Here is a 26379-nt window from a genome sequence, read left to right as displayed (position 1 = left end):
TTTTCCCAAGCCAAAGCGAGCGAGGCTTGGGTGATGTGTGGGAAACTGGGAACCTGGGGGGTTTGGTGCATTTTTCATGAATTTTTTGGAGAGATCAGAAGCGTTGGAAATCTTCAGGCTTAAGGCTCCTGAAGTGGCCAAATGCCCTGGCTGGGGCTTTTCCAGAGCAGCCCGGAGGTGTGCCAGGACACGGTGGTGCACGGGGCTGGATCTGGCCATGGGAGCAGGGTTGAACTTACTGCTGGGTCCAGCTTTGGTCTAATAAAGATTTTGGAGAGCTGCTTACCAGGGGCTGCGTGCCAGAGTGTTTCCCACCTCCGTCCCAGCTCGGTGGTCGCTGGTGGTGATGGTCAGGTCACCTGCACTGAAAGTGCTTGGTCCCTCGGCAGGGCTTGCTGTGGGACACAGACCCCCAGAGTGACAATTTCCACCCAAAATGGGCTTGAACCGACCTTGTTCCCAACCACCTCGTGAAAGAGGAGATTTGGAAGGACGGGGAAATGGAGCCCCTGTGGCTGCTGGGGTGTCTCTGTTGGGTTTCTCGCCGACACTGAGCAGCTCCCGGGGCAGTGGGGGCCCAGTGCCCTCCGGGGCTTATTCTGTGGGAATGAACGAACAGGATAAATCCATTTTAAATGCCAGGCCGTGGCGCTGGTGACAGGCAGTAGAAGACAGTGGCAGCTCCGGTCCCCGCTCTCCCTTCGTTCAGGTTTGGCCCTGGTGGCATCGTGCCGTTGGCACTGGCAGCGCAGGAGGAGCCGTGCGGGTCAGTCGGGCCATTGCTGCCGCGCCGGAGTCTCTGCGAGGCATCATGGATGACATGCATTCTGCTCCCCGAGCTTCCTGCCTTTTGTCAGCTTCTGTTGAAGCCTGACACTAATTAAATGAGGTGTTTTGTGTTTAATAGACTCCTACTTGAATCATGTCAGGTGGAGGGCGCTGGTTGGGTCCCCGCCGGTGGCACTGTGGGGTGGTTCCCCCTGTGGGTCCTTGGCACCCATCCTTGGGTGCCTCTGCACCCCTCGGCCCCGTGGGCGCTCCCCTGCGTGCTCCCGTACCGCTGCGCCTGATGAACGTGCCTATCTGATGCTTGGGAAGAAAAGCCCCCTCGCTGGGTTAGCCGCACCTGGGGTGGATCCGCAAATGCTGGAGCAGGGCGACCATCCCCGGGCAGTGGCCACCCCGTGCAGCGGTGTCCTGTCCTGTCCCGTCCCCTTCCTGCCACCGCCAGGCAGCCAGCCCTGTGCACCCCACTCTGCTCTCCCGTCCCAGCTCTGCGAGGAGACGTCAGCGCAGCCGCAGGCACCAAACCGGTGCCATGTCCCAAACCCCCGGAAAGCTCAGGAGTGCTGCCTGCGTCCTGCCTGTCGGGAAGGTGGGCAGCTGCCCTTGCTGCCAGCCATGCCCCCCCCTTCCTCCTTGGCTTCCCTCGCCCGGAGGGGAGGCTCAGCTGGCCCGTTTCCCCTGGGGATGCCGGGATCGTGCATAGCACAAACCTGGGTTACTCCATCAGCAACTGGGGTGCCCGGGGGCAGGAGGGTGTTACAGGGATGGGGGGCACGGGCACAGACCTGGCTGGCCGCAGGCCCCGCTCCGGACGAGTGGCTGACAGCGTGGGATGTAGGTTTCCCAACATCTCCTGCAGCGGCACCGCTGTCCTCACCGCCGCCTTCCCTTGTACTTGCCCGGGGAAGAGAAGCCGGGGGGGCTGTGCCATCCCTGCAAGCAGGTTCCATAGGATGCACCTTAAACTTTACAAAGAAGGATTTTTTTGTGGTCTTTCCCAGGACTTGAGGTATTTCATCTAACTTCAGTCACGCAAACCCTGCTGTGGAGCCCCTGCCTGTTTCTCGGGGTTGTACATCTTCCCTCCACATCTGCCTTTGGTTTTTTGGGCAATAGCAGGCAGTGGGATGTGGCACGTGTAGGACGTCGCATCTGAGCTGAGCCCAGAGTTTGGGCTGGAGTGCGTGGGGTGGGTCCTGCTTTTGAGCTGGTCTCAGCCTGTTTTGGGCTGGGCTGCAGCTGTGCGATGCTGGGATTCGTTTTGGGGTGGCATCTCCTATTGCATCCGTGCAAGTGCCATGGCAGAGCTCCGCTCTGCAGGAGGGCATTCTGAGCACTGTCCGTACCCTATCTTCCTGCCTCCTCCTCCTCTGCCAGCAAGTTGCTAATTAATGAGTTCCCAGCCATGGATTTGCATGCAGGGAGCAATTAGACCGCGCGCATGGGCAGGTGCTGGGGAGCAAGCCTCGTCCGAGCCCCCCAGCCTGCTCCAGCTCCCTCTCCCCGTGATGGCTCTGCCCTGGGGAGAGCAGCTTGCTGCACCCAGTCGTTCCGCATAAATCCCGCGCCCGTGACGGCTTTTAGTCGCATTTAGTCACTGCGGTATTTTGACGTGGCGTCAAGATGTTTCAGTTCACGCAGACGAACGTTACTTGTAGACACCTCAAGAACTGAGTCAGGCGCACCAGCACGGGCACAGCTCGTGGCTCGAGCGTCTCCCGGAGATGCACTCCTCGAGCATCGCCCGCTGCGGTCTTGGACTGGCTGCTCCCCCGCTGCGTCCTCGGGCAGGAGCAACCTCTTCCATACAGGAGAAAATGCAGCAGGTTTGGGACCGGAGTGGCCTTGACCTCCGTTTCCCCACCTGCATAACAACCTTCTTAACGTTCAGCCCCATTGGAAAAGCTCCGCATTGCTTACACTGAAAAACAGTCTTTTTCTTTTTTTTTTTTTTTTAAATCGTAGACTTTAAAATCTGAAGCGTGTAAGATGGTTCCTGTCTAATTAAGTACTTAACCTGCAACAAAATATTGTATTTTACGCTGATGTTTTTTTAGAAAGGAAATGTTGGCTCTGTTTCTAAGTAAAACATCGAAGCAGGCCAGTTGGAAAATCGTCATCATATTCAGACTTTGTAAACATAATATTTAATATTATTTTTTTTCCCCTCAACTTGAAGCCAGGTCAGAAAACATAAACAAAAATTTGCAGGTAGTTTGAGTCACCCTAAAGCTGTATTTCTTCAGCAAAGCCTTGCATGGAAAGTTATACCCAGCATTAGCTAATGCAAACTGTGAAGTGGAAAGGGCTCGGCTCTCCGGTGGTCGGGCACAGCTCCTGCTGGCGCCTGGAGAAGGGTTTGCCCCAAAAAGGCCGTCACCTTGGTTATCTTTTCTGTCACAGCCGCTCAGGCATGGCCCCGAGAAGCTCCTGGGAACCCCCCTGGCCGGTGTCCCCAGGTCAGGGCAGGACACTGGTGCCAGTGGACGGGAAGGGTGAAGGTGTGGGGATGGGGGGGGTCTGCGGCCCCCACCTCTGCTTTAACTGCTGTTAAGTTGGTTGCATCCTTCCGAAGCAGCGATACGGGTCCCTCCAGCCCTTCTGCCCTGTCTCGGTCCATAGGGTTAAAGTGATGCTGGGTTTGTCCTTGGATTTGTCCTCTGAGCTTTTTGGGAGGCTTGGCCAGGTTTCCTCGGGGCTTTGAGCTCGTACCCTTCTGCGATTAAACTACTGGGCTGGGAAGGAGAAGGGCCCAACTGCAGCAGATGCGGCTGGGAGCCGGGTGCTTTCGGCTCATCCTGGAGCTGGTGCAGCCAGGAATCGCTCTGCGTCTGCCCCATCTCTCCTCTTTTCCTCTGCTGAGCCCCAAGCTGCCCATTTGTAGAGTGCGAATGGGCAAACCCCGGAGTTTGACATTTCCTAACGGCCTTGGAAGGTGTTTGCCTCGGTGTGGTGGACTACGTTTCCCTGCTTGGTGGAAGAGGGCAGATGGAAGGGTGTTTTGAAATGCCCCCCGTGCTTGCTCGCCTTTCTGGAGATCTTGGCAATGACTTTGTGGGTCCGGCAGCCGCAGAGACGCCAGGCGTGGGCTGTGCAGTGCCGTGGGGTGGGATGCTCCGCCACCGCGGGAAGGTTCGCTCCGGTGCATCCCTCCTGCCCTGCGCCCCGATTTCCCCGTCTCTCAAATCCTGTCTGTGAGCGTCCCTCGCCCGGGTGTCTGCAGATGGACGGGAACGGGCGGTGGGAGGGGTGGGGGTAGAAACCGGTCGCGTGTCTCGGATGGAGCCGGAGCTGCTTTGTTTAGCTTGCTCGCATCCCAGCTCCTCGCTAACAGCTCTTCCCTCCGAGGTTTCCCCTGGCCCTCAGTCAGCAGAGGGAATTCCCTCTCCTCTGCCTGAGCTCCAGCTGCAGCCGGGATCGCTGTGGCGAACGTGAGGACGGGCTGTAATTGCCGCCTCTCCCCAGGTTCGCCGGGTTTCGTGGTCCTTGCTTGGTTGCCGCGTCTCAGTGCCCATCCTGCCGCCCGCTTGCTCGGGTGATTAGGGAAGCGCTGAATTAATCGGCGGCTGCTGCTGACCCTGCAGAGCTGTCCCGTCTCCTGCGCTCCCGCCTGCAGCTGCTGACATCCCCTGCCCCAGATGAATCTTTCATCCTCTCCCCTCGTGTATATTTAATAGGCTGGGACTGGGTTTGTGCTGCCGGGGCTCGGGGGGCCGCATCCCCCAGCGGGATGAGGCTGGGGGGGAAACAGCGATCCCCAGGGGAGAGGGGTGCGGAGGGAGGCGGAGAGCCTGTATCACCTGTGCTGCGTGGGGGCGTGATGCTCTCCGGGAATATTTCGGCTTCACAGGGAATATTTTGGCTCCGTGGGGCTGGGCTCAGGGTTTTCTGGGCCAAGGGGGGGTTAACCCAGCGGTGGGAGCAGAGAGCCTGTGGAGGCTTCCCGGAGCGTGTCAGGGATTGTAAGGGAAGTGGAGGAGCTGCCAGGACAATTAGCACAGGCTTGTTCTTACCAGCACGTCCCTGGGATAGAGCGGGGCTGTAATCAGCCTGTCACTTCCCTGGCTTTATTAATACATTGATTTTTGGGGGGTTTTGGCTCCGCACAGTGCGGTACCTGCCAACGAAGCCTCTGCAGGGGGGTGGAGGGGGGGGTTTGAGGTGGCATGTCTCTGGGCATGGCAATGTCTCATTTTGGAAGCTGTTCAGGTTTCTTCCTTGGGGACTGATGGAGGAGGAGGAGGAGAGACATCCCCTCCATCTGTGCGCTGCCCTAGGAAGGGATTTAAATCACAGGCTCGTGAAAAAGAGGAAACGCGCCCGTTTTGCAGGCTTGGAAGCTTGCAGGAGCCTCCCAGAGATGCTCCCCTTGCCCATTCGGGGAGGTACGGCTTGGAGGGGATCTGTCTCCTTCCTTGGCCGTGGAGCCAGCTGGCCTTCTGCCAGCACCGGGGCAGGATGCTCCGTCCCATCCGGCTTCTGGGGCCGGTGCAGCAGTGAGGACCTGGCTGCCCCCCTGCAGCTCCTGGGCGAGCACAGGGAGGAGGTTTTCTGTGCCCGGGTCCCCCGTCTGCCCTCCGCTCCAGCAGCGAAGGGTGAGAGATGCTTTCTATGGGTATATGGGAATGTATAAATAGAAAAAAAATAAATACACATATTAAAATATTTTTTATATAGATATATGTATGTTTAGGGCAAGTTTTATCCTCCTCCACCTTCCCGTGTGTCTGGCATCTCCTCTCTGCCTCATCCTCTTGTTTTTTCCCGCTTCAGTTTGATCCCACCTGACCAGTGCAGCATCCCTGGCGCGGCAGCACTGATGCCACACGTGTGGCCGTGCAGAGCCATCTCTTCAATTCCTTCATTTCACCAACTGTTACATAAATCCGCTTTTATACTGAACTTGTGGACGTCACTGAAGCTCTGTCCATACCCATAACATCACTGTTTCCATGGGAACCAGCGTACTTCCAAGGGGGAAAAAGTAGAAGGAGACTAAAAAAAGGACAAAGAAGGAACAAAATAAGACAAATATGTGACATATCCCAACTATGTGTCGGTGTAGGATGTTACAAAGATTTCGCTGCAACTTGTTTAGGAAGCCTTGCATAACAGTTTTTGTCTTGAGTAATGCAGCAAGCCGAATCAGGGACGGCAGAAACTTCATAGTATCAGTATCCCAAATATCCCAAGTCTCTTAGTAAGACGGAGGAGGCTCTGGCAACTCTGCACGAGGTGCTTTTCTGCATGAGCACAAGGGGAAGACGCATCTGCCCGTGTTGCAGCGTTTACCTGGGTTTCTGCGGGTTTTCCTCCCACCCGGCCCACGGCTGGGGCTGCGCCTCACGAGGGGGTGGCACCGCTGGGTGCTGTGGATACGTCCCGGTGAGCGGCCACCCCCGCCGCTCTTCTGCTCCGCCGAGCTTTAAGGGCAGGCGCTATTAAGGAACCATTTACAGCAAGCGAGTTTAAAAATATATATATTTGGGGATTAAGTTTTTATCCACTCTGCACTTCGTAAGGCGTGGTGGGAGAAAAGGTCTTAAATATATTATTGAGCACCAGCAACAGCTTTGGCACATTTGGGGTATTTTAACTGGTAACCCCTGGTCCCTCCTGCAGAGGAGTCCATTAGGAAGGATTTTACTGCTCACAACATCATCTTCGTTAATGGCACGTGTGAGCTGCTGGGAGGGAGCGCGTCCCCGGGGCTCCGTCACGGGAGGAGATGGCTGGTGGGGAGGCTGAGCTGGGAGGAGGACGGGGACGGGCATGCCTGCGGCCGGGGCACGCTCCCACCTCCGCAGCCCAACCTTGGTGGGGCGAGTGGGAGGAGACCCCATCCCCGAGCCGCCCAAATGTCACTAGAAGGTGCTAAACCAGGGACAGGAGTGGGGGGAGCTGGGGTTTCTGCTGGGCTCCGTCTGGGCGAGCGAGGCTTCGTGGCTGCTCCTCTGCTCTGCTCTTTGGGCAGTGCGGGATAGCAAGGGTCGGGGTCCCAGCGTTTGGCATCAGCTGGTGAAATAGCTGGTGAGCTGAAGTGTTCTTGCTTGACATTTCATTTTATTTGATTTTAAGCACCCGTCCTCCCAGGTGCTGGTCCCAAGGCCGGGCTGCCAGCAGCCGAGCTCCCCCAGCTCCCCGTTCAGGAGTTAATTGGAAGCGATATGTAGGGCTTTTCTTAAAAGCTCCAGCTCCTGAAGTTTGGAGATTATGCAAGACACTCAGCTTGCAGGATTTTTTTTTAATCTTTTTTTTTTTTATCTCTTTAAGCAATAAGATTTTAAACCCTCTTGGTTGCTGGAAAAAAAAACCTTAAAGTACAAATCTAAAAGGTTACAGGGAAACAATTGCGAAACAGTAAAGCAAATAAGAACCTCGTCAGGAATTTTTTTTTTTTTGACAAAACATCTTTTTTTTTTATCGAGCTTCATCCCCTCTAAATACAGCATCATTCTTTGCTTCATCACCTGGGTGGCTGAGCAGGGTTCCTCCGCGCTGCTGAGCAAATCCTACATCCCCCTTGAGAGGCAGCTGCGTTGCGAGGCAGAGGAGAGCATCTCCTGCCTGCAGCCGGCAGTGCGGTTTTTAAATCTTTGGGAGAAAAATGAAAAGATGATCAAGATGATTACTCCCCGAAATCCCCTTTTCTCTCTACTTTTGGGCTTTACAGTGGCCATTGTGCGTTATGGGGCCTTTGGGGACCGTCACCTGGCTGTGGCCCTGCGGTACGGGCGAGACGGGAGCGGAGTGCGGCTGTTTCATGGCAGGGGGAAGCAGCTGCCGGTGCATCCCCTTGGATATCTGCGAGGGAAAGTAAATTAGAGATGAATTTCCCCAAAACACTGGCATGAATAGTCACCCTGTTTTGGTTTCCCAGGTTTAATTGTGAAGCTGCGTGAATTAAAATAACCTCCTGGGTCTGTCTGTGCTGTGAGGGAAGCGGTTTCGAAGCGCTGCAGAGCAGTGCCGAGGCAGGGATGCTCCCTGCCTGGCTTTTTCCCGGCTCAGAGCCCGTGGACGGGGATGTCGAGGGTACGCCGGGCTCAGTGGGGTCGCGTTGGCTCCTGGCAGCGTGCGCTCGGGCTGCCAGACGCGGTGACCCGGGACGTGGCAGGCACCGGGCACGTCGTGTAAATGCTCTCTGAGCAACATTTGAATTTTTAAACCCCTTTGCTGCAGCCCCACCAGAGGAACGCCTCTGGCTTTGCTTTCCAGGAACGGACTTGCCCGGCACGAATCCCTGCGGACCGTGGGGCAGGAGGCGCGCGCTCCATCGCACGCAGCGAGCGTGCCCGGGGCTGCCGTGCCCGCAGCGGGCTGTCCACCCCACCAGGAGAAAGCAGTTTTGCTGTCAGCACGATGCTGCGGGAAGGGCTGTAAACCTGCTGCATCTTCCCTGCTTCATCCCGTTCTTCCGTTCCCCAGAGGGAGGGGAGGTACCACGCCTGGAAAAGCCGGGAAGCAGGAATCACCGGGTAAAGATGCTCTGAGAGCACCTCTGGCATGCAGCATCCAAGGGGATGCAAATGCTTCCTGCCAATGCTGAAAGGAAAAGATGGGTACCGGTTTTGCTGTCGAAGGAGTACGATGGGGAAAAAAAAAATTCAATTAAATGTCCAGACTTGTGATGGGAATCGTATAACCTTTCAAATGGGCATGACACTAAGAGCTTTTTCCTGTTGGCCTGCTGCAGTTGGAGGTGAAGCTGGGAAGGGGTTATTATTTCCATCCGTGAGGCAGATTAATTCTGAGGACTTTTAACTTCCCTTGCAAAGGGCCTGAATTAATGTTTTAGGATTTTAGTCCCTGCCTCCTCCCGCCCCCGCCAAAGGCCAGACCCTGGAAGTCCCATTATGCTCCTGTCAAAGGGGCTATTTCTGGAATTGATGATATGAATGAAGCCTAAAACTCCGCTCTCATTAACGTCTGCAGCTTATCCCAGTGTCACTCCTAAGCTGGTGGGACTCGGTGACACTGCAGGGGAAGGCTGTCATTTCAACCCAATTTTCACATCACATTTGCACAAAAATTTCCAGGCCTCGCCAGCGCTTTTGGTACGTTTATCAACCAGCCGCTGTCCTGGAGAGCAGAGGTTTTGCCTGGCATGAGAGAAATGACTGCGGGTGGCGATGGGGGCACCCGATCGTGGCCATGGGTCCCAACGCCCTCTCCTTGCTCCAGAACCACGCAGCAGAGCCGAGCCGAGGTGTCACCTGGCCACATCCAGGCAGTTCGATGCATTTCTGGCGTTGGGTTTTTTTGCAGGGTACAAGCTTGCAGCCCCCTTGGTCCCCACCTTGCCGGCGGAGCCCCGCTCCCCATCACGCCGGCTGGGCTTTCGGGGGGTCCCACCCCATCTCCCGGCGCTGGTGGGACGGCAGTGTGTTGCCTTGGAGCCGCTGCTGTTCTGGAGCACCGGCGCTGCTTAGGGAGAGCTAAGGAAGGAGCCGGAGGGGAGAGGGAGGGGTGCAGGGAAGGAGGAGAGGGGGGAATGGCAGAAGCCACCCAGGAGTAGCAGAGTACCAAGGGAAGAAATGAATATTAATCCCATGGAAGAGTGTGTGTCCCTGTAAAGCATCGCCAAACGCTGCCCTCCGTCCCTGGCTCAGCCGTTGGTGGAGATGCCCGGCCCCCCGGGCGTAGGGACCACCGCCTCTGGGGATGGGCGATGCTGTGGCACGGCGGTGCCCGCTCTCCCCATCTCCAAGCCAAAGGGCACACCGGGAGTGGCATGTGCGCTCTGGCTTGGTGGAGAGAGCCTGGGCCGCCGATGGACCGAGCGTCGTGCCTGCCGTCCTCTTGGTTGCCGCTGCCCTTGGGCAACAGCTTCCCGTTTAATTCACTCGCTGGCGAATTTGATCCAAACTTCTGCAACCAAATCATAGCAAGCATAATGCAATATCTTTCTCTTTTGATTACATTAAGCTGGGTAGTGCTGGCTAATTGAATCTGGGGCTCTTGCCTCTTAATTACGAAAGGTCAGGCTCTGCCGAGCCGCGGGCAGGTAGCACGGGGATCGCTCGCGGTGGGAAGGGGACCGAGGGGTCTTGCTCTGGGCAAAGGCTCCTGTTCGTAATGAGTGACTGGCTTCTGGATATTTTCCTTTTTGTTTTGGTGCTTTTTATCTTAGGAATTTTAAGAGTCAGGTTACAACAAAAGTGTTACTGGATATTTCTGTGTGGCAGAAATATTTTTGTTTAATTGAAAAGAATCTGTGAGCATTTCGGCTGTCTGTCTTGACTAAGTTGATGGTAAAAATGTGGATTTTTAAGCATAAGCTGGGGTGAGCAGGTAACCCTGAAAAGCAGGGACTCTGACACCTGTGGGATGGAGCAGATGGGGTGATTACCTGCTGTGTGTATGTGAACCCCATTATTTATTGCTTTTAAACATCAGCCCTACGCTCCCCGCCTGCTCGGTGCGAGAAGGCAGGACCCCCCATTCCTGGCAAATACTCCTCTCCTGCAGTGCCACCGCTGCCCCTCACCCTGACCGTGTGCCGCCGCCACCGCCTCCTCCTCCTCCTCGCCTGAGCCGCTGGCCGAGGACCAGCGCGGTCTCTGGTGCTTCCCAAAGCCCCTTTGCCCCTTCGCTGCCCGCACAGCAGCAGCGAGCGGCATTCAATAAAGCACTTTCTGCTTTTGCTAATTGAAGAGTTTCCCTTTGTCAGCCTCTCGGCTCAAAGGAGGGTCGGTACAAAGCCGTAGCCATCAGCACTTTGTGTGCCTCTGAAAATCCCATTAGCAGAAGAGCGAGCTTGAAGTTTCATTCAGCTGGGGAAAAAAAAAAAAAGGCAAAAAAATAAAATACGTCCCCCCTCAACCTTCTGATCTGTCAGCTGCACATTAACATACCGCCCTCGGCACCGCTGGGGTCCCTGTCCCGGGAATATTTAATCAGGGTGAAGTGTTATATTGGACTGAAATGTATTTGCTTGAGGGAGCGATATGCTGATAAGTGGGTCTGCGGTTAAAGCTGGGGGAAAAAAAACCTGCCATCAGCAAATAAAATCCCCTCCCGCTCCCTGGGTACCCCTCCTTCCCCAGGCTGTTTTTCTGCTGCGGGATGTTTGTTCCTGCAAGGGGGGAATCGGGGTTTGGGGAGCGTGGGGTGGGAGGGCAGGGACCAGCACTGGGCTGCGGGCACGGACAGAGCTGGGGGGGATGAGGGGACATGTGCCGTCGCCTCGCTGGGCAGGGCAGCGTGGGGGGGCCGTGCCTGTGCCAGCATCTGCGTCGAGATTTGGGGAGCTGGGGCTCTGGGCAGCAAGGTGTTGCAGGCAGGTGGGAGCTGCTGCCTGCACCGCGGGGGACCCTTTGGCGGGTGCAGCTCTGGCACCGGTCCCCACATCTCCCTCCTGGCTGCACCTCGTGCCCCACATACAGCAGGTTGCGGCGTCTCGGGGGGCTGCGCGCTCCTGGCTACCCTCCGCTTGCAATTAGTCGCTGGTGCCAGCGCCGGCGTGCTAACGAGCATCGAGGGGCACCCATGGCTTTGCCATCTGTGGCGTGCCGGAGGAGGGCGGGGAGGGTGCCCTCGGTGCCACCCCGTGCGGTTCCTCCCGTTTCAGCCACCGCTCAGCCCTTGGCGCTGGCCACGGGGCCGCGGTGAGCTTGGATCCGCTGAGCTGCCCTGGGCGGGCGTTAGGGCTGCTCCAGGAGAGGGAGGAGGTGAGATCAGAGCGACCGCAAGCAGAGGCACATCGTGGTTGTGTGCCCATCCCTGCTCGCTCAGGAGCTTGAGGTTCCCCAGCCAGCACCAAGCAGCTGCCCGCCATGGCGAAAGCATCACCCAGGTCCCGTACCCAGCTGCGACGGAGCCCACGGGGGAGAGCTGGGCCCAGTGCAGGGTCTTCTCCACCGCCACAAAAGAACTCGCGTGAAGCTTTGCCTGTCTGGGGAAGCATCCGTCTCTCTGGAGGTTTTGACCCAACCAAGCAGGCTACCCCTGAGGCTCCTCGCTTCCCTGCTGAACGTCTCGCACAGCCCTTGCAGACACCCGTTTGGGATCTTATAGGGATTTTCTTAATTCTTTGTGTTCTCGAGGGCTTTGCAGGTCCTCGCTGGCAGAGCCGCGGATGTGGCTGGCTCTGCAGAGGGATGCTTCCCAGCGCCCTGAGCCGGGGAACGCCCGCGGATCCCCCGCAGCAGCTGCCCTTCACGCCTGCCCCCGCAGGGCTATATTTGGACTAAATATTCCAGCCCATAGCCCCAGCCTGACAGTTGGAATGTCTATCCCGATATCTTGTAAACATTTCTTCCGATTAAAAGATCCAGACTGCTGGCGACCGAGCCGTGACTCAGTCCCGTGTGATTTCCCAGGAATTCGCCCAGGATGGGTGGTAGGAGCTGCCAGCTCCAGCCCCGCGCGCCCAGCAGGGAGGCACCTGCTGATTCATCCTCACCTTCTTCTTCCCCAGCCAGATAACGCTACAGCACGGGCTCCCAAACACCACCCGCTACCGCGTTGCAGCGAAAGCTCTTGTCTGGCAAGGGCCGTGCTTATTTTTCCTAGAGCCTGGAAGCTGCTGCCTGCGCCCAGGCAGGAGCGTGGCCCCGACTGCTCGCGGGTTGTGACGGTCGATGGGGTGTTTTCTGCTCTAGGCTGGAAGATAACCCCGGCACAGCGTTGCATTGGCTCCTGGATTTCACATCTCTGTGCCCCAGGCAGTTGGGAGCTGGCTAGAAATGCCCCCTAGAAGGATGCAGAAATTGGGTACTGGGTTTGAACCATCCCGGTGAGGATTTGCTGCTGCAGCAGTACGCTTTATTCTGCCCCAAAAGTAACGGCATCCAAAGTCTGTCCCGACAGCTCAGCTCTTTAACATTGCTCCGAGAGGCAGCAGTCAGGGTAGGGGACGGGCTCTGCTGGCCCTCACAGTCTTAAAGGCTTTTAGGCAGTTGGCTAATGGTTTTGACAGTCTTAATTTGGACTGGGAATGAAAAGTTCAAGCAGTGATTTCAGGGAAACGCCCCTGGGATAAGCCGTGACATGGTTAATAGAAAATTGTAATGTTGTTAAAGTGCGTTTCCATAAAATTCCAGGAGAGGAAATTAACGGTGTGGGTTTTTCTTTTTTTTTTTTTTTTTTCCTAAAAGTTGATGTAGTTCTTTTAATTTAATTTTTTAATCTATTACATCAGCACTCAGCACTCTTGCCATGCAACTTTCATTTTATAGCGGTTTTTAGATTAGCTGTAGCCACTGATGTCAGCGCGGGGACAACATGCCATCGATTTGCCGTGCAGGTATCTAAACAGCAGGCAGACTTGCCATGCAAAACCAGATAATGTCTAACCTAGAGAAGCTGGTGTGCGCCTTGCCTTAAAGACCAGAATAACCTTTCTGATTCAGTGGTGGCCGCTCGTGGATGCTCGTTTGGATCCGTTGCTTCCTTGACGGGGTGCCACGCAGGTGGTTTGAGAGGGTGAGCATGCTGGTGATCCTGCTCAACTGCGTGACGCTGGGCATGTTCCACCCCTGCGAGGACATCGCCTGCGACTCGCCGCGCTGCAGGATCCTCCAGGTATGGCCCGGCCGCAGCTTTTAGCTTAACGGCGGCCCTGGGTTGATGGGGAGTGGGAAGGACCGAGCCGCGGCACAGCTGGCTCTAGCCGTGGTGGAGGTGGCCTCGTGCCCGGGGATAGCTGGGTCCTGTGCTGGCTGTCCCCCCAGCACATAAAAAAATGCTGATTTTGGTGCTTGGATGTGAACACGGTGTCACCAGGCAAAGCCCCTGCCAGGCTGTGCCAGCCCCAACGTAGCCAAGTCTTGTTTGGAGTGTTTGGCGAGGGTTAACCAGTGAGTTTATAGTGAAAGCAGAGCCCAGAATGTGCTCGTTCCTTTATCCCTGCGCTGTGGGTGCTGTTGGCTGGGGGAAGACACGAGGCTGCTCCCAGCACTGCCTCTGCCCAGGGATTTTAGCCCTCAGTGGTGCAGCGGGAGACCTTGCTGGCCTCAGGTCTCTAATTCCCTTCTCCGGTGCGAGCATGCAGCAACGCAGGAGCATCCCTCCTCCGTGCCTTTCTTTTGCAGAGCTTCGATGATTTCATCTTTGCCTTCTTCGCCGTGGAAATGATTGTCAAGATGATCGCGCTGGGGATTTTTGGGAAGAAATGCTACTTGGGAGACACGTGGAACCGCCTGGACTTCTTCATCGTCATCGCGGGGTAAGCCTGGCACGGCGGGTCCCCCTCTCCCCATGCCTCTCTGTTCTCATTCATGGCTTGACTTGGTGAGCGTCGGCTTTGGGGATATGGCTGGTTTGCAGCGGTGAATACTGGGGTCTTGCTGGACCTCGGTGCCCTTGGCATTGTCCAACCTGGCTCTGCAGCGGGGATCGCTGCCCGGACCGCTGTGGTCGCTCCAGTCCTCTCCATAGCTCGCCGGAGAGCTGATGCTCATCTCATGAAGAGAGTGGAGCAGGGTGACGAAAGCTGCTTGCAGTGGATTTTGGCCAGCGCTGGGCTCAGCTCTTCTCCCTCCGGCCCCACCGGTGGTTGCAGTTTCCATTGGGGAGGTGGTGGTGGAGCGGGTGGTTGTGAGCACGGAGCAGCGTGCCAGGGAGGATAGTTGAGTGAAATGTGTGTGATTGCCCTCGTTATTATACTTTTTTTTTTTTTTGTGAGGGAAAGCAACCAAGTTTGCCTTTTTGAGTGTTTCCTTTCAGAGGCACCTGGTTTGAATTAAAGGCTCTTCCAGCACCCGAGAGTCTCCTGGCAGAGGCTGGAAATCCACATGAAAAGTCCCTGGCCCCTGGCCAGCGAGCTAAGTTTCTTTGACACATGAATTGCTTGCCGGCCCTCGCCTTCCCTCCCCGCTCCAAGAGCCCAAAGACCTTTGGGAAAACAGTGGGTTTTTTCCTCTTTTGATAGAGCTAGGGATCAAATTTACTGATTTTCCTGGAAGGGAACAGGGGACTCTCCCACCTGGGCAGCTTCCCTGGCGTGGCTTTGGTGTGCCCCAAGAAGGGGCTTTGCTTGTGGTCCATCACCGGCCCTGTAGGGTCGTGGCACACGTCTCTGCCAGGCAGCTGGGACAACTGAAACAGTGGCCCAGTAAAACCAGTGAGGAGGTGCCAGGTCTTCCAGCGCATCCTTGGCCTGGGAAGCTCATTGCTGCAGAGGCCAAAAGATGTAGCACAGCTCAAGACCCAGACTGGAGGCAGAGATGGAGGGCAGAAGAGCCAAGAGCTGTAACTGTCCCCATAAACCCAGCTTCTGCAGGAGGCCACAAGCTCGTGCTTTCCAGCTGCACCAGCCTCTGGCTCCTGGGGTTAGGAGAAGGCCCAAAGTTTCCTCCTGAAGCGTCTGAGCAATGTTAGGGGCTGCAGCGATGCGATGTTGGACAAGGTGGGACCCCAGGTCCGATCGGCTCTGGTAGGGTTGCAAACATCAGCAGCACAGCCGAGGGCTGGAGCCTGCTAAGGGCACCCTGTGTATTCTTTATTTCTTCTTTATTATTTCTTATACTAGAATTGTGAGGAAGAACCAGACCCAAGCAAGGCCGGACGTCCTGCCTGGGGAGGCTCGGGGAGGCATGGTGGTGGGTGCTGGGCTGCTTCCCGCTCTGCCGCCCCGGGGTGCTGCTGCGTTCCCCTCCCAGCCCGGTCCTGGCCTTGCCTGTCGAGCTTGCGGAGTCTTTGGAGCTAGAGTTATCCTTGATGTGCCTCTGTGGAGACCCCACTGTGATGGGACCTTGGTCTAGAGGGACATCAGCAGAGACCATCCTAATTCCTAAGCCAAAATATAGGTGCACTTTGCTTAAGCAAGGATCCAATCTCCTGCTGCGCCTGGGTGGGTGTTTGGGTGGGTGATAGCCGCCTCCTTCCCGGGCAGAGTGTGGTTGGTGGCACCGACCTCCCCACTGCTGCAGCCGCCTTCCCGCATCCCCGATGCACGGAGGCATTTATTTGTTGCAGAGGTTTTGCAGCCGCACGGCTTGACCGCTCCCGTGACTCCTGCCAGGTCGGCTTTGCCTCTCGCTGAATGATGGGTCTTTCCTTTATGTGCGTGAACTGTTCCCATCTGGGCCCCGTCAAAACCAATTTGGCTGACAAAGGATCGAACTGGCTTTAAATACAAAGCGGAGCCTCTCTTCCCCCAGCGCCCGCTTTCTCTGCTCCTTTTAAGCCCTTGCACTCTCCTCCAGCCCTCCCCATCCATCCCGGAGTGCTGCGTCCTGCTCGGAGCGTCGCTGCGGTCCTGGAGGGTGTCTCAGCCATCCCCGGCAGCGCCGAGCGCCAGGGAAAGCCAAAGGGGCTGCGGGAATGGGCCACTGCTGTAGCAGAGGGAAAAATAAGGGCCCAAGCCCGTTACTAGACTCCAGACGTAGGTAAAAAGCACCGTAAGGATAAGAGGAAAAAGCACTGCAAGGTCAAATCCCAGCCAGACAGAGGGAAATTCCTCCTGCAGCTTTGCGGTTCCCACGTGGGGCAAATTACACCGAGGAGCATCCAGACCACGGTGCTAACAGCAGAGCAGGGGAGCAAGGGACGAGCCGCGCTTGACATGAAGGCACCTTGCATCTGAGCGGGTGTGTGGCGTGAGGAAAGGGGCCAGAGGCCAGCTGTGGCCGTGGAGGGGAGTGTGCGCTGAGGCGATGCTCAAATCCTCACTGCGTTTGCTAGAGACTTGGTAAAACACGTCACGTTTTTTGGGGGGTCTCACACAAGGGCTTCAGCCAGGTTCCCAGTGAAATGACAGGGTAAGAGACTCACAAAGGGACGTTTCCATGCTTCTGCCTTCCCACGTTTCCCTCCCCATTTTCACGCAGTACATGGGGGGGGGGGGCAGCAGCAGGACAGCGTGGGCTCCCCGGTGCCCCGCAGGTCCTGCTCTCCTGCTTTCCCTGCCGTTTCCCTGCCCATGGGCTGCAGAAGGTGATGACGGGGGCAGAGGAGAACCAGCCAGCTGTGTGTGTCTGCAGGCTGGGGAAGGCATGTCGTGCAGGGGCACGTGGGACGTGCTGCACGCCGGGGCTGTATGGTCCCACGGGCACACCTCCCATAGAAACCCTTCCCCACCACCACCAGGCTAGGGGAGGCTTCCACAAGAAAAAAAACCAAAAACCTCTCCAAAACTTGCAGTATTTCGTCCTCCAGGAGAAGTTTCTGGACCTGACAGATGCTGAGATCTCAGAGAAATCTTTTTGTGCGCGTTGTTTACCCCAAATCTACCACTTGCAGAGGGCTGGGAGAGCCGCTCGGGTGCCGTGCTCGCTCTCACCGCGCTGCCGGCCACTTTCGTGGCGTGCCATTAAGTACTTCTCAGCTCGGTTAAACTGTCCAGACCAATCTCATGAGCTCATGGAGAGTAAATGACTTCTTTGTGACAATGTAATGCAATTAGTGCTAATTGTAGAGTGTGTAATGTCTGCAACACATCTCTGTAATTACAGTAAAACTTGCTGGAGATGAGAATAGTGCTGTATTATCAAAACTCAGCTTAGTGAAACATGGCTTTGGTTGTAGGTTACGGAGTTGCATGGGGAAAAGGGAAGGGAAAAAAGTGATGAATGACATAATTAAGTTGTGTTATTTTAAAGAGGAGGATTTGGGGAGTTAGGTTTTAAGAGAACGCTTGAAGGTTAACAGGCATTGCAAGCCAGCTTTCACCCTCTAAAGATGATTCAATACGATTTCAACCTCTCCCAGTGTAAGACGCTGAAGTATCGAGGATGAACACTTGTTTACATCCAAAAATATGCAGAAACGTTAACAGTTTAGTGCTGGCTGAGGCTTGGGCTAGTGAACTGTAGCTGGGGGGTGGAGATGTCCCCTTCCTTGCCGTCTCCCTGGTCACTTCGGGACCCAGCACGTGCTCTGCCTCCCCCTCCTCCGGGCAGGGCGCAGGGACCTCTTCTCCCATCGGTCTGTGGGAAGAGGATAGCCGCAGGTTGAGATCTACCTGCTCCTCAGCTGGAGCCAGCCCCAGGCCCAGCCACTTTGCTGCAGTCCCACCAGCTTGCAAGAGATCAGCTTGCTTTGGCTTTGGTCAGATAAGGACATCCCTGAACCTCTGCATCCCTGTGGCTTGAGTTGTGCTTTATCACGGAATCACAGGCTGGTTTGGGTTGGGAGGGATCTCAAAGCCCGTTTGTTCCACCCCCCTGCCATGGGCAGGGACACCCTCCACTAGCCCAGGTTGCCCAAAGCCCCATCCAACCTGGCCTTGAACACTGCCAGGGAGCCAGGGGCAGCCACAGCTTCTCTGGGCACCCTGTGCCAGGGCCTCAGCACCCTCACGGGGAAGAATTTCTGCCTCACATCTCATCTAAATCAACCCTCTTTCAGCTTTAAACCATCCTCAACAAAAAAAACCCCAACAAGCAAACCAACAAAGACCTCACAATGGTTAATTGTTTTCCAGGGAGAGAAGCTTTAAATCAGGGGATAATTTGGTGCTGTAAGAGCTCACAGGGTTCCCCTCTGCCTTCTCTGGACACGGGGTTGAGCAGGGCCCTGGGTCCGTGCCTGCGTCTCTGCTCCCCTGCGAGCAGGGCTGTGCATCATCCCGTGTTGGAGTCGTGTGGGTCTGTTGTTACTCCGGGCTCAGTCAGTTGTTTGGCCAAGTCTGCGGAGTCTTGTTAGTGCTTTTTTCATTGTAACGGTAACAGGCCTCTTTAAAAGACTTTGCAGGAAAGTTAACCACTTCTGGAATATTTTGCTTATAATTTGAGACGAGCCGGGGCTGGAGGTGGTTGGCAGGCTGCTTTCTCCTGAACACTTCTTCTAATGTTTGCTATCATTTTTTCTCCCTGTGTTGAAGGCTGTGTTAAAGAGTTAGCTCTGCTGAAACCTTCGTAAACAACCCTTAAGGCTGTCTTGCTCCCTCCCGGTTTTGAGTGCTGAATTTCAGGGATGAAATACGCTGCAGGAAGCCTGGCTGTATTCAGAGGTACCAGGAGAGAAAGGGATGCCGCAGTGCCCCACGCCATCCCTGCTCCATCTAAACCAAAAGCACCGTGTGGTTTCTGAAAAGCTCTTTAGCTCAGAAATTGGGATAAGGGCGATGCTGCCAGACCGGTGTCCGCGGGGAGCAGGGATGCTGCGGCTGCCGGAGCGAGGTTCCCGCTGGGTGAAGTGTCCAGCCCGTGGCCTTCACCTCGCAGCACCGGGTCGCTTCACAAGCGGGCAGGGCTCTCCTGAGGGGCACTTCAGCTGTACGAGGCTCATCAAGGGGCTGTTTCAACTCCCCAGTTCAGCCATGGGGAAGGAAGCGCTGGCGTAGGGCCGCCCATGGGAGTCCCTGCTGCAGCCTCCCGCTGCCGCTCCGGGCAAAGGCTGTTCTTTCCCCGTGTATTTGTCCCTTCATCCCTTAAAAAACTAAATATTAAAATAATCAAAAGGCAGGAACGAATGTTGCTTTTTCATCCCCTCTGCCCATGTTGATCCCTCTCACACCGAGGAACAGCACCTTGGAGATGTGACTGCACGGTGCCCTCTGTGCTGCCTGGGCACCGTTAGAGCTACGGGGTAATTGCCCGTGTAAGTGGCCGATTTGCACACGCAATTACCCAATGTGCAACCGCAGCCGCAGCCCCTTTGAGCTGCAGTGGAAGCTGCACCAAACCCTCTCCCAGGAGCCTGCCCCTTTCCGGTGCTTTCCGGGATGGATGCGAGGGTGCCTGGAAGCCAGGAGCCTCCTCCCGGGGCCCCGCTGTGTCCTGGCTCACCCCCGGTTAGGTGCTCTTTGCTCCAAGCAGAGGTGGCAGAACCACATCGAGCTGATACTCGTGATCGCAACTCTCCAGGGGTTCAAAACCTGGGGTTGAGCTTTGCAGTTTGGTGCTGTGAGTGACTTTTGGGAGGATGAAGAGCAGTGGAGACCCAGGGCCAGTGAAGTCCCCCGGCTGCAGATGCTCTCTGCTCCGTGCCGCCGTACCGCAGCCTTTGCAGCCTTCAGAGCATCCTGAGCAGGCCACGTCCGTGACTCACAGAAACCTCCTTGGTAAAAGGAACGCCTCAGCAGCCTCCCTTGCAGCCAAGCTGACTCAAACCCACCTCTGAAAAACCTTGTGTTTTTGAAGTTTTAGGACTTTTTAAAAAGAGAATTCCTTAGGTTTTTTTTCAGTTCTTCAGCTGAACTTGCTGCTGCTTCAAAAGCCTCATGAGTCCAGTGTCCTGGCTGGGACACGTGGTGCCTCTGTGTGGCTGGATCCAGCGGGCTGCAGGGCTCACGCTCCCTCCGCTGTTACTCTTTTTATTCGTTCAGCTTGATTAAAGTGAGTATTTTTAAAATTAAGCAACACCCACGAATGCTTAAAAAGCAGCGCCTGAGCAAAAGCAGAGCACGGCAAAGACGGCAAAGGCCGGGAGGAAATTTCATTCCAGCTTTCTGAAGATACAACGCTGCCTAACTAACTGATTTCCCCTTGTCTTTTCCAACACCAATGGCTTAATATCATCCACTGATTGCTGCGCTTTGGAGATAAAGGGTGCCTATCTGCCCGGTTTTGGAAACCTTTTGACGCTGAATAAATCTGAGCCTATCTCTTGCCTGCAGCAAGCGGCGGCTCTGTGCCTCTGCGGGCAGAGGGGTGGGCGGCTCCTGGGGCCGCTGCCTGCCTGCAGGCATTGCTGCTCTGCTACAGGTTACTTATGTGGCCTTGGTCACGTCCCCTGGCCGCGCAGCACCCCCTGCACCCAGCTGTGAAAGGAGAGAACCCAAGTTTTCCTCGGAAAGCGCCCTCAGCACAAACTCCACGACTCTGATGGGTTTTCACACCATCTTCTGCTTCCTGAGCAGGAGTGATCCCGGGGATGGGAGTGCACAGGGTGGGTCAAAGAGGCAATGGCGGGCAGGTGTGGAAAGGGCTTTGCTGGCATTTCTGTGCTCTCAGAGGCTCGCTGGGTGAGAAGAGCCCCTTCAACCCCTCCTGTGATGCTCCTGAGTGTCACTTCTGCGAGCCCTTCGGTGCAGGCAGGGGTGCTGCCTGACACTCTGTTTTCAAGATCCTTCCCAAGGCTTTGGGTTTTATATGAAAGAAACCTCAGCGTGCTCCGAGTCTTGCTATCTCCAGACAGAACAGGAATGAATTTCTGATGCCTTGTCCGTCCTGAGCATCCCTTGTGTCTGTCTGTTTGCTGAGTCCCAGGAGTTTTCCTTCTCTGAGGAGCGTTTGCCAAAGGTTTGCATCAGCTCTCTCTCTGCATCCCACCACCAGCCCGTTGTACGTCTGGCTTTGCAGATGCTCCACTTTTATTCTTAGAAATCCTAAACGTTTCCGCTTTGCTTCTAACTCCAACGATCGGGGGTTGCTGATCACTCTGACGAGTCTCAGCATTTGCTGTGGATCCATCCTACTTAATGCTGACTATTCTTCTGAGCCTTTAACTTGGCTGGGCACCCGGGTCCATGGCAGAGGCGCTGACAGGCATCGTGCTTTTGCGTTTGAACAGAAATGACATTTGAGTTGAAGCTTCACTGGGGGCTTTTTACACTGCAGATTTTCAATGCGTAAATGTTATATATGCCGGTAAATGCACCTGTCACCTCGCCAGTTGGTGACATCCTGACATTTGCTCTCCCTGGGTATCTCCCCTTGCCAGGGACGTGGATTGATTCCTCCCATTCATCCCCTCGCCTTGGCAAGTGACCTTTGAGCTGGGAAGTGGTGGGCTCCTCACTGGACTTGCTCTTTAGTGACTGATTTTTACCCGCTTCCCCCCCCCGATACTGGGTTGTCTCAAGGCTCTCGAGCTGTTAGTTATCAGCGATGTGTGGATCCTGTAGTCTGGGGCTGGGGCTGAGCTTGCGGTGCTGTAAGGCTGGCGCTGGCAGCCGTGTCTGGCAGCAGAGGTAGGAGACCACCTACCTGCTCTTGGTCTTGGTGTTCAAGTGTTTGCTCAAGCTAGTGGGTTGTTGTTTGGCTGGGTTTTTAAATTTGGCATTATAATTGTGCTTTAATATGTTAAATGTAAATGCATTTTACAACATGCCCTTTGCAGATTACAAGCACACGCGTCTCTGGAAGTGAGTCTAGAGCTGTCATTAATCAGAAAGTGATTTGTCTTGGTGCAAATAACCATATGCTGCTCTGAATTTTGCTGGTAGCCTCTGTTTTAATAATGGATGAAAGAAAGGCTGTATGTTTGACATGGGCTTTTTACCTGAATCCTGCAAACCGTACAAAAATCTTATTTTCAAACAGCGAGTGAAACTTGAGAACTATTAAAGTCCAGGGAAAGTGTTGCCCCTCTCCTTACTGCAGCCAAGTCCCACCCAATGCAGTGAGTCCCATGCGCTGGGGAAGGGGCTGGTTTTGTCGCTGGGGCCAGGTGGGTTTTCACGGACACGCTGCCTTCCTCTCCGGTCGGGGATTAGAACAAACTCGTAGCATCCACACGTGTCTGTCCAACATTCGTATTCCAGGACTGTCCCGCAGCTGTGGGTGTCAGCTAAATACGGAGGAATATGTTGAGGTTATTTTGATTTTAGACGTGGTTTGATCATCATCATCCTGTTACATCCTACCATGAGAAATGGGATAAAGTGCCACTGAATCAAGTGTGGAGTTTTGTATTTGGGGACTAGGAGGAGAAAGTCTTCTCCACCCTGGGCGCTCCTCACCTGCCGATGGCTGGGAGGGAGGTGAGTGGGTTTGGCTGATGACAGCAAGAGCAGAAACCTCCAGCGTGCTGCAGCCGTGGCAAAGCTAACACGGCACTGATGGTTCCTGCGGGATTTCCAGCGGGGGGGGGGGGCAGCGCTGATGCCTTTGTGCAAGGTGCCGGCAAAGCCTCCTCGAAAAGCTTGATGTCTACTCAGGTAAGATTAATTCAGGCCAGGGCAGGTGTGGAGAAAGGTTGTGACTGGAAAGCAGAGAGCCTGTCTGCAAGATGCAGCTGGAAGAGCTTGGTTTGTTTGGCTTTGCAAAATCAAGGCTGAGAGGAGATGTGATTTGTCCTCTGTAAATACATCGGGTGGGTAAACACCAGGGACAAAGAGCTATAGAAGCTACTTAAAGACAGCGCTGGCATAAGAACAAATGGATAGAAGCTTGTCCTGAATAAATTCAGGCTGGAAGTTAGGCTTCCAACCACTCAACTAGCTTTAAGATGGAACTTGATAATTTTCGAAGAGATTAATATTCTGTGGTTGCCTGTGGCTGCGGGAGCCCGGCTGTGTGGGGAGCCTCTTCCTTGCCTTTGCCTGGCTCTGCCTCTTCAAGAATGCTTTTGGGCAGAGACCTTGTGTTTTCCCATGGCTGGAGAGCAAAGTCCCGGTGGTGATGTGAGTGATGGCCCCGCTGTGCTTGAGCAACGGTGCCATGAGCAGAGCAAGATGGTGCTGGTGGACCCCAAGAACTTGCAGCAGTTCAAGTGCATTCTCAGATTAAGTCATGTCAAGGTTGCACCTCGGTGTCCTGAGCTGTGAAATAACCCTATCAGTGTAGGAGCACTAGGAGGTTCCTTGGTCCACGTTTGCCCCATTTGGTGTCTACGAGTGTCATCAGTTTTGATGTGTGCACTTGCTTGTCCACCTGAGTCCCACCTGGCAATGACCTCTGCAGGGCAGAGCTAGCACAGCTCGGTGTCCTGGCTGCACACCTCCTGCGTCTGCGGAAAGGCTCTGCACCAGGGGATGCACCTCCTGCTTTTCAGGGTTGTGGTGGTGCTCAGCACAGCGAACCCAGATTCATCGGGGTTATCTGTACAATTGTTGCTAAAGACAGGGCTGTGTCTGGAAATTGCCCTCCTGGAGCGTGCAGGGATTTTCAGAAGCTTCTGCCTTGGACCTGTGCAAAAACAGTAATCAAAGCAGATGAGAGAGAGAGAGGATCTGTGGCTGCGTGAGCTGGTGTATCACGTTCTCGCTCATTGACTTTATTCTGATACGCAAACAACCCTTAATTAATTCCTCTGGCAAACTTTCTTGATGGGAGAGATGCAGTAACAAGTCCCTCTGAGCAGTTGGCATATAATGTTTGATTTATAATGTTTGATAATCAAACATTTCTCCAGAAGATTCTTGATGCTGCTCTGCATTCGTGTCTTTCACAGGATGCTGGAGTACTCCCTGGACCTGCAGAACGTCAGCTTCTCAGCAGTCCGCACCGTCCGTGTCCTGCGGCCGCTCAGGGCCATTAACAGGGTCCCCAGTAAGTCTGGTCCTTTTCCTCCCAGCTGATGCAAGTTCTTTATATCTCTGCCCCAAAGATGGAAGAGCAAATGCACATGCTTCCCATCTTACATCGCAGCTCAAACATTCACCTAAGCCCTGGTAGTGCAAGGTCCTACCACCACTTTCTGGTTTCCAGTGCCTGTCACTCTCCTACTTTAAATAATATTCATTTTGACATCTGTGGCATCAGAGATGAGCTACCAGTCAATAAGAAACCCAGGACTATCTTCAGACATCTTTCTTTCTCCTCTGAAGAGGTTTTAGGAGGCTGGTAAGGTGAAGGGATGCAGGTGGTAGGGATTGACTGAGCCAACAGCCTTTGCCAGGCAATACGGGCAGAGGGGTCTGAGCCACGCTGCTCCCACCCTCCCTGCACTACCCTATCCTTTCCTGGAGAAACTGATGCAAGGAAATGTTCTTGTGCCTGGAGGCAGCTCCCTGGGAGGTCCTGAGGAGCCTCCTCTTGGAGCATCTCTTGCTCTGCACCCCAGAGCTGGTCTGGACAACCAAAAACCCCAACACCTCCAAAACAAGCCTGGGTGGGATGGGAGGTGGCTGTTCAGTGCTGGTTTATCAGGTCATGCATGAGGACCTCAACCCCCTCCTTGAACAGCAACGGGTAGCATTGCCTGCTCCTGCATCACAGCAGGCGATGGCAACCCAGCCCTGTGCTCGGAGAGGCACTGGCCATCGCAAACCCAACCAAACTGCCCACGGAGCCGTTCCTGCTGCACCGTGCTGGGCAAAGCCCAGAGCGCTGCGAGAGGCGCTGAGCTCCGTTCCCCTTGGATGCCATACGGATCGGGTGTGATAAGCGTAAGTACAACTGCATCAGAAACGTCATTTTCCTGGTCCTACAGTCCCGGGTATTGAATCCAGAATTGTTTTAGACAAATCCAAGTCCTAACTCCCCTGTCTGAACTAGCCCAATGCCTTGACGAGAACTAGTCAGCATCAGTTCTGTCTGCCGATGCTGGAGATGCCTGGGCTCTATTTATTTTTCTGGTCCTGACTCTTGAACTTAATCTGGCTTCACTGCTGCTGCTGTTTCAATCATTACGGCAGTTTCAGACTCCTGTTTGCAATGTTTTTTTTTTTTTTTATCCTCACTGCTGAACTGATGAATTTATCCACCACTGTCTAACTGGGGATGTAATTCACTTAATGTATTTTGATATCCCGGGTAATTTATCTTGGCTTCTCTGCAACGTAGTTACAATGGGATAGAAATGTAAGGTGGGAAAAGAAAAAAGAGAGTTTTGTATGATGATAAATGCAGTAACCACAGAAAGTCATTTCAGTTAATTAGGAGTTGACGCAAGGTGGTTGTTCCCCAGTAGAGGAGTAGAAGCAAAACCCTGATAGAGGAGGTGACAGCATCAGGAAGAGAGAAAAAAGTCTTCTTGAAGTATCAAAGTAAAGGGTGCAACAGTAAAGCTTTCTTTAAATGAAAATCAATATAAGCGAGTGAGAGAATGCAGAAGATGGTAAAAGAGAGTGAGAGATGAGCAGAATATTACAGAGACGTCAGATGAAATCAATTTTTTTTGTGTGTAAATGTCAAGTTGAAGTCACCATCAATTTGTCTTTGTTACAGAACTGGCTGTTCCTGAACTTGTGAGAATTAACTGCCAGAAAGAGTCCTGTATTTTAAGGAAGAGAGGGGATTTAGGGTAGATGAGAAGAATTAGGGAGCGAAGGGAATTTTAATATATACTGAGCAGGGAAAGAAATACGACTGAGCAGGGAAGAACATCAGAGTTTGGTCTCAGGGAAGAAAGGAGACATATAATTGCCAGAAAACTGTGGGAGAAGAGGTCTTGAGATGGGGAGTGAAGGGAGAGGAGGGGGGAAGGTACATTGTGTGCCCAGGAGCGGGGCACGGATGAAGGGGGGATCCCAGGGGTTTTGGGGGGAAACCAGAGGTGTTGGGGAGCTGCGGGAGTTTGCAAGCCATGTGTGGGTGACAAGGACAGTGGCTGGGAAGGCAGTGGCTGTCAGTGGAAGGAAAAGTACGGATGGAAAGAAAAACGTCAGGAGGACATAGCTGGAATAAAAAAATTCAGCGTGGACTTTTCCTTTTTGCCTCAGGTATGCGCATCCTGGTGACGCTTCTTTTGGACACGCTGCCCATGCTGGGGAACGTCCTCCTCCTCTGTTTCTTTGTCTTCTTCATCTTCGGCATCGTGGGAGTCCAGCTGTGGGCAGGTTTGCTCAGGAACCGCTGCTTCCTCCCCGAGAACTTCAGCATGTGAGTCTGTGCGGGCAGCAGAAGCGTCTCTCCAGCTCGGGCAAGTCTATCCCTCCAGGAGACCAGGATACCCTCTATTAAAAAGCCCTGGACTTCTGTAAATGCTCCCTGCCCCTAAATGCCACCACAACTGCTGCCCAGGCGTGCGCAGCTGGAACAGAGCGAGCTGTGACAATTTGCCATTCAAGTCCTGCAGGGCTGTCCTTAACCCTTG

At 54.6% G+C, this 26379-nt stretch overlaps 1 protein-coding gene across 10 annotated transcripts in view; it reads left to right on the top strand.

Annotated features, from left to right (window-relative positions):
• CACNA1G (calcium voltage-gated channel subunit alpha1 G) overlaps positions 1-26379 on the top strand; it is a 151148-nt gene that overhangs the window by 35641 nt on the left and 89128 nt on the right. For all 10 annotated transcript variants that reach the window (XM_075770364.1, XM_075770363.1, XM_075770361.1 and 7 more), the window contains exons 2-5: positions 13203-13314; positions 13824-13957; positions 23794-23891; positions 26006-26165. In XM_075770364.1, the coding sequence (XP_075626479.1) occupies positions 13203-13314; positions 13824-13957; positions 23794-23891; positions 26006-26165 (504 nt within the window). The remainder of the gene's footprint in view (positions 1-13202; positions 13315-13823; positions 13958-23793; positions 23892-26005; positions 26166-26379) is intronic.

This window comes from Balearica regulorum, chromosome 18 (genome assembly GCF_011004875.1).
Source record: "Balearica regulorum gibbericeps isolate bBalReg1 chromosome 18, bBalReg1.pri, whole genome shotgun sequence".
NCBI lineage: Eukaryota > Metazoa > Chordata > Aves > Gruiformes > Gruidae > Balearica > Balearica regulorum.
The sequence above is the reverse complement of the archived record's forward strand: the minus strand, read 5'-3'. Positions and strand labels throughout refer to the sequence as shown.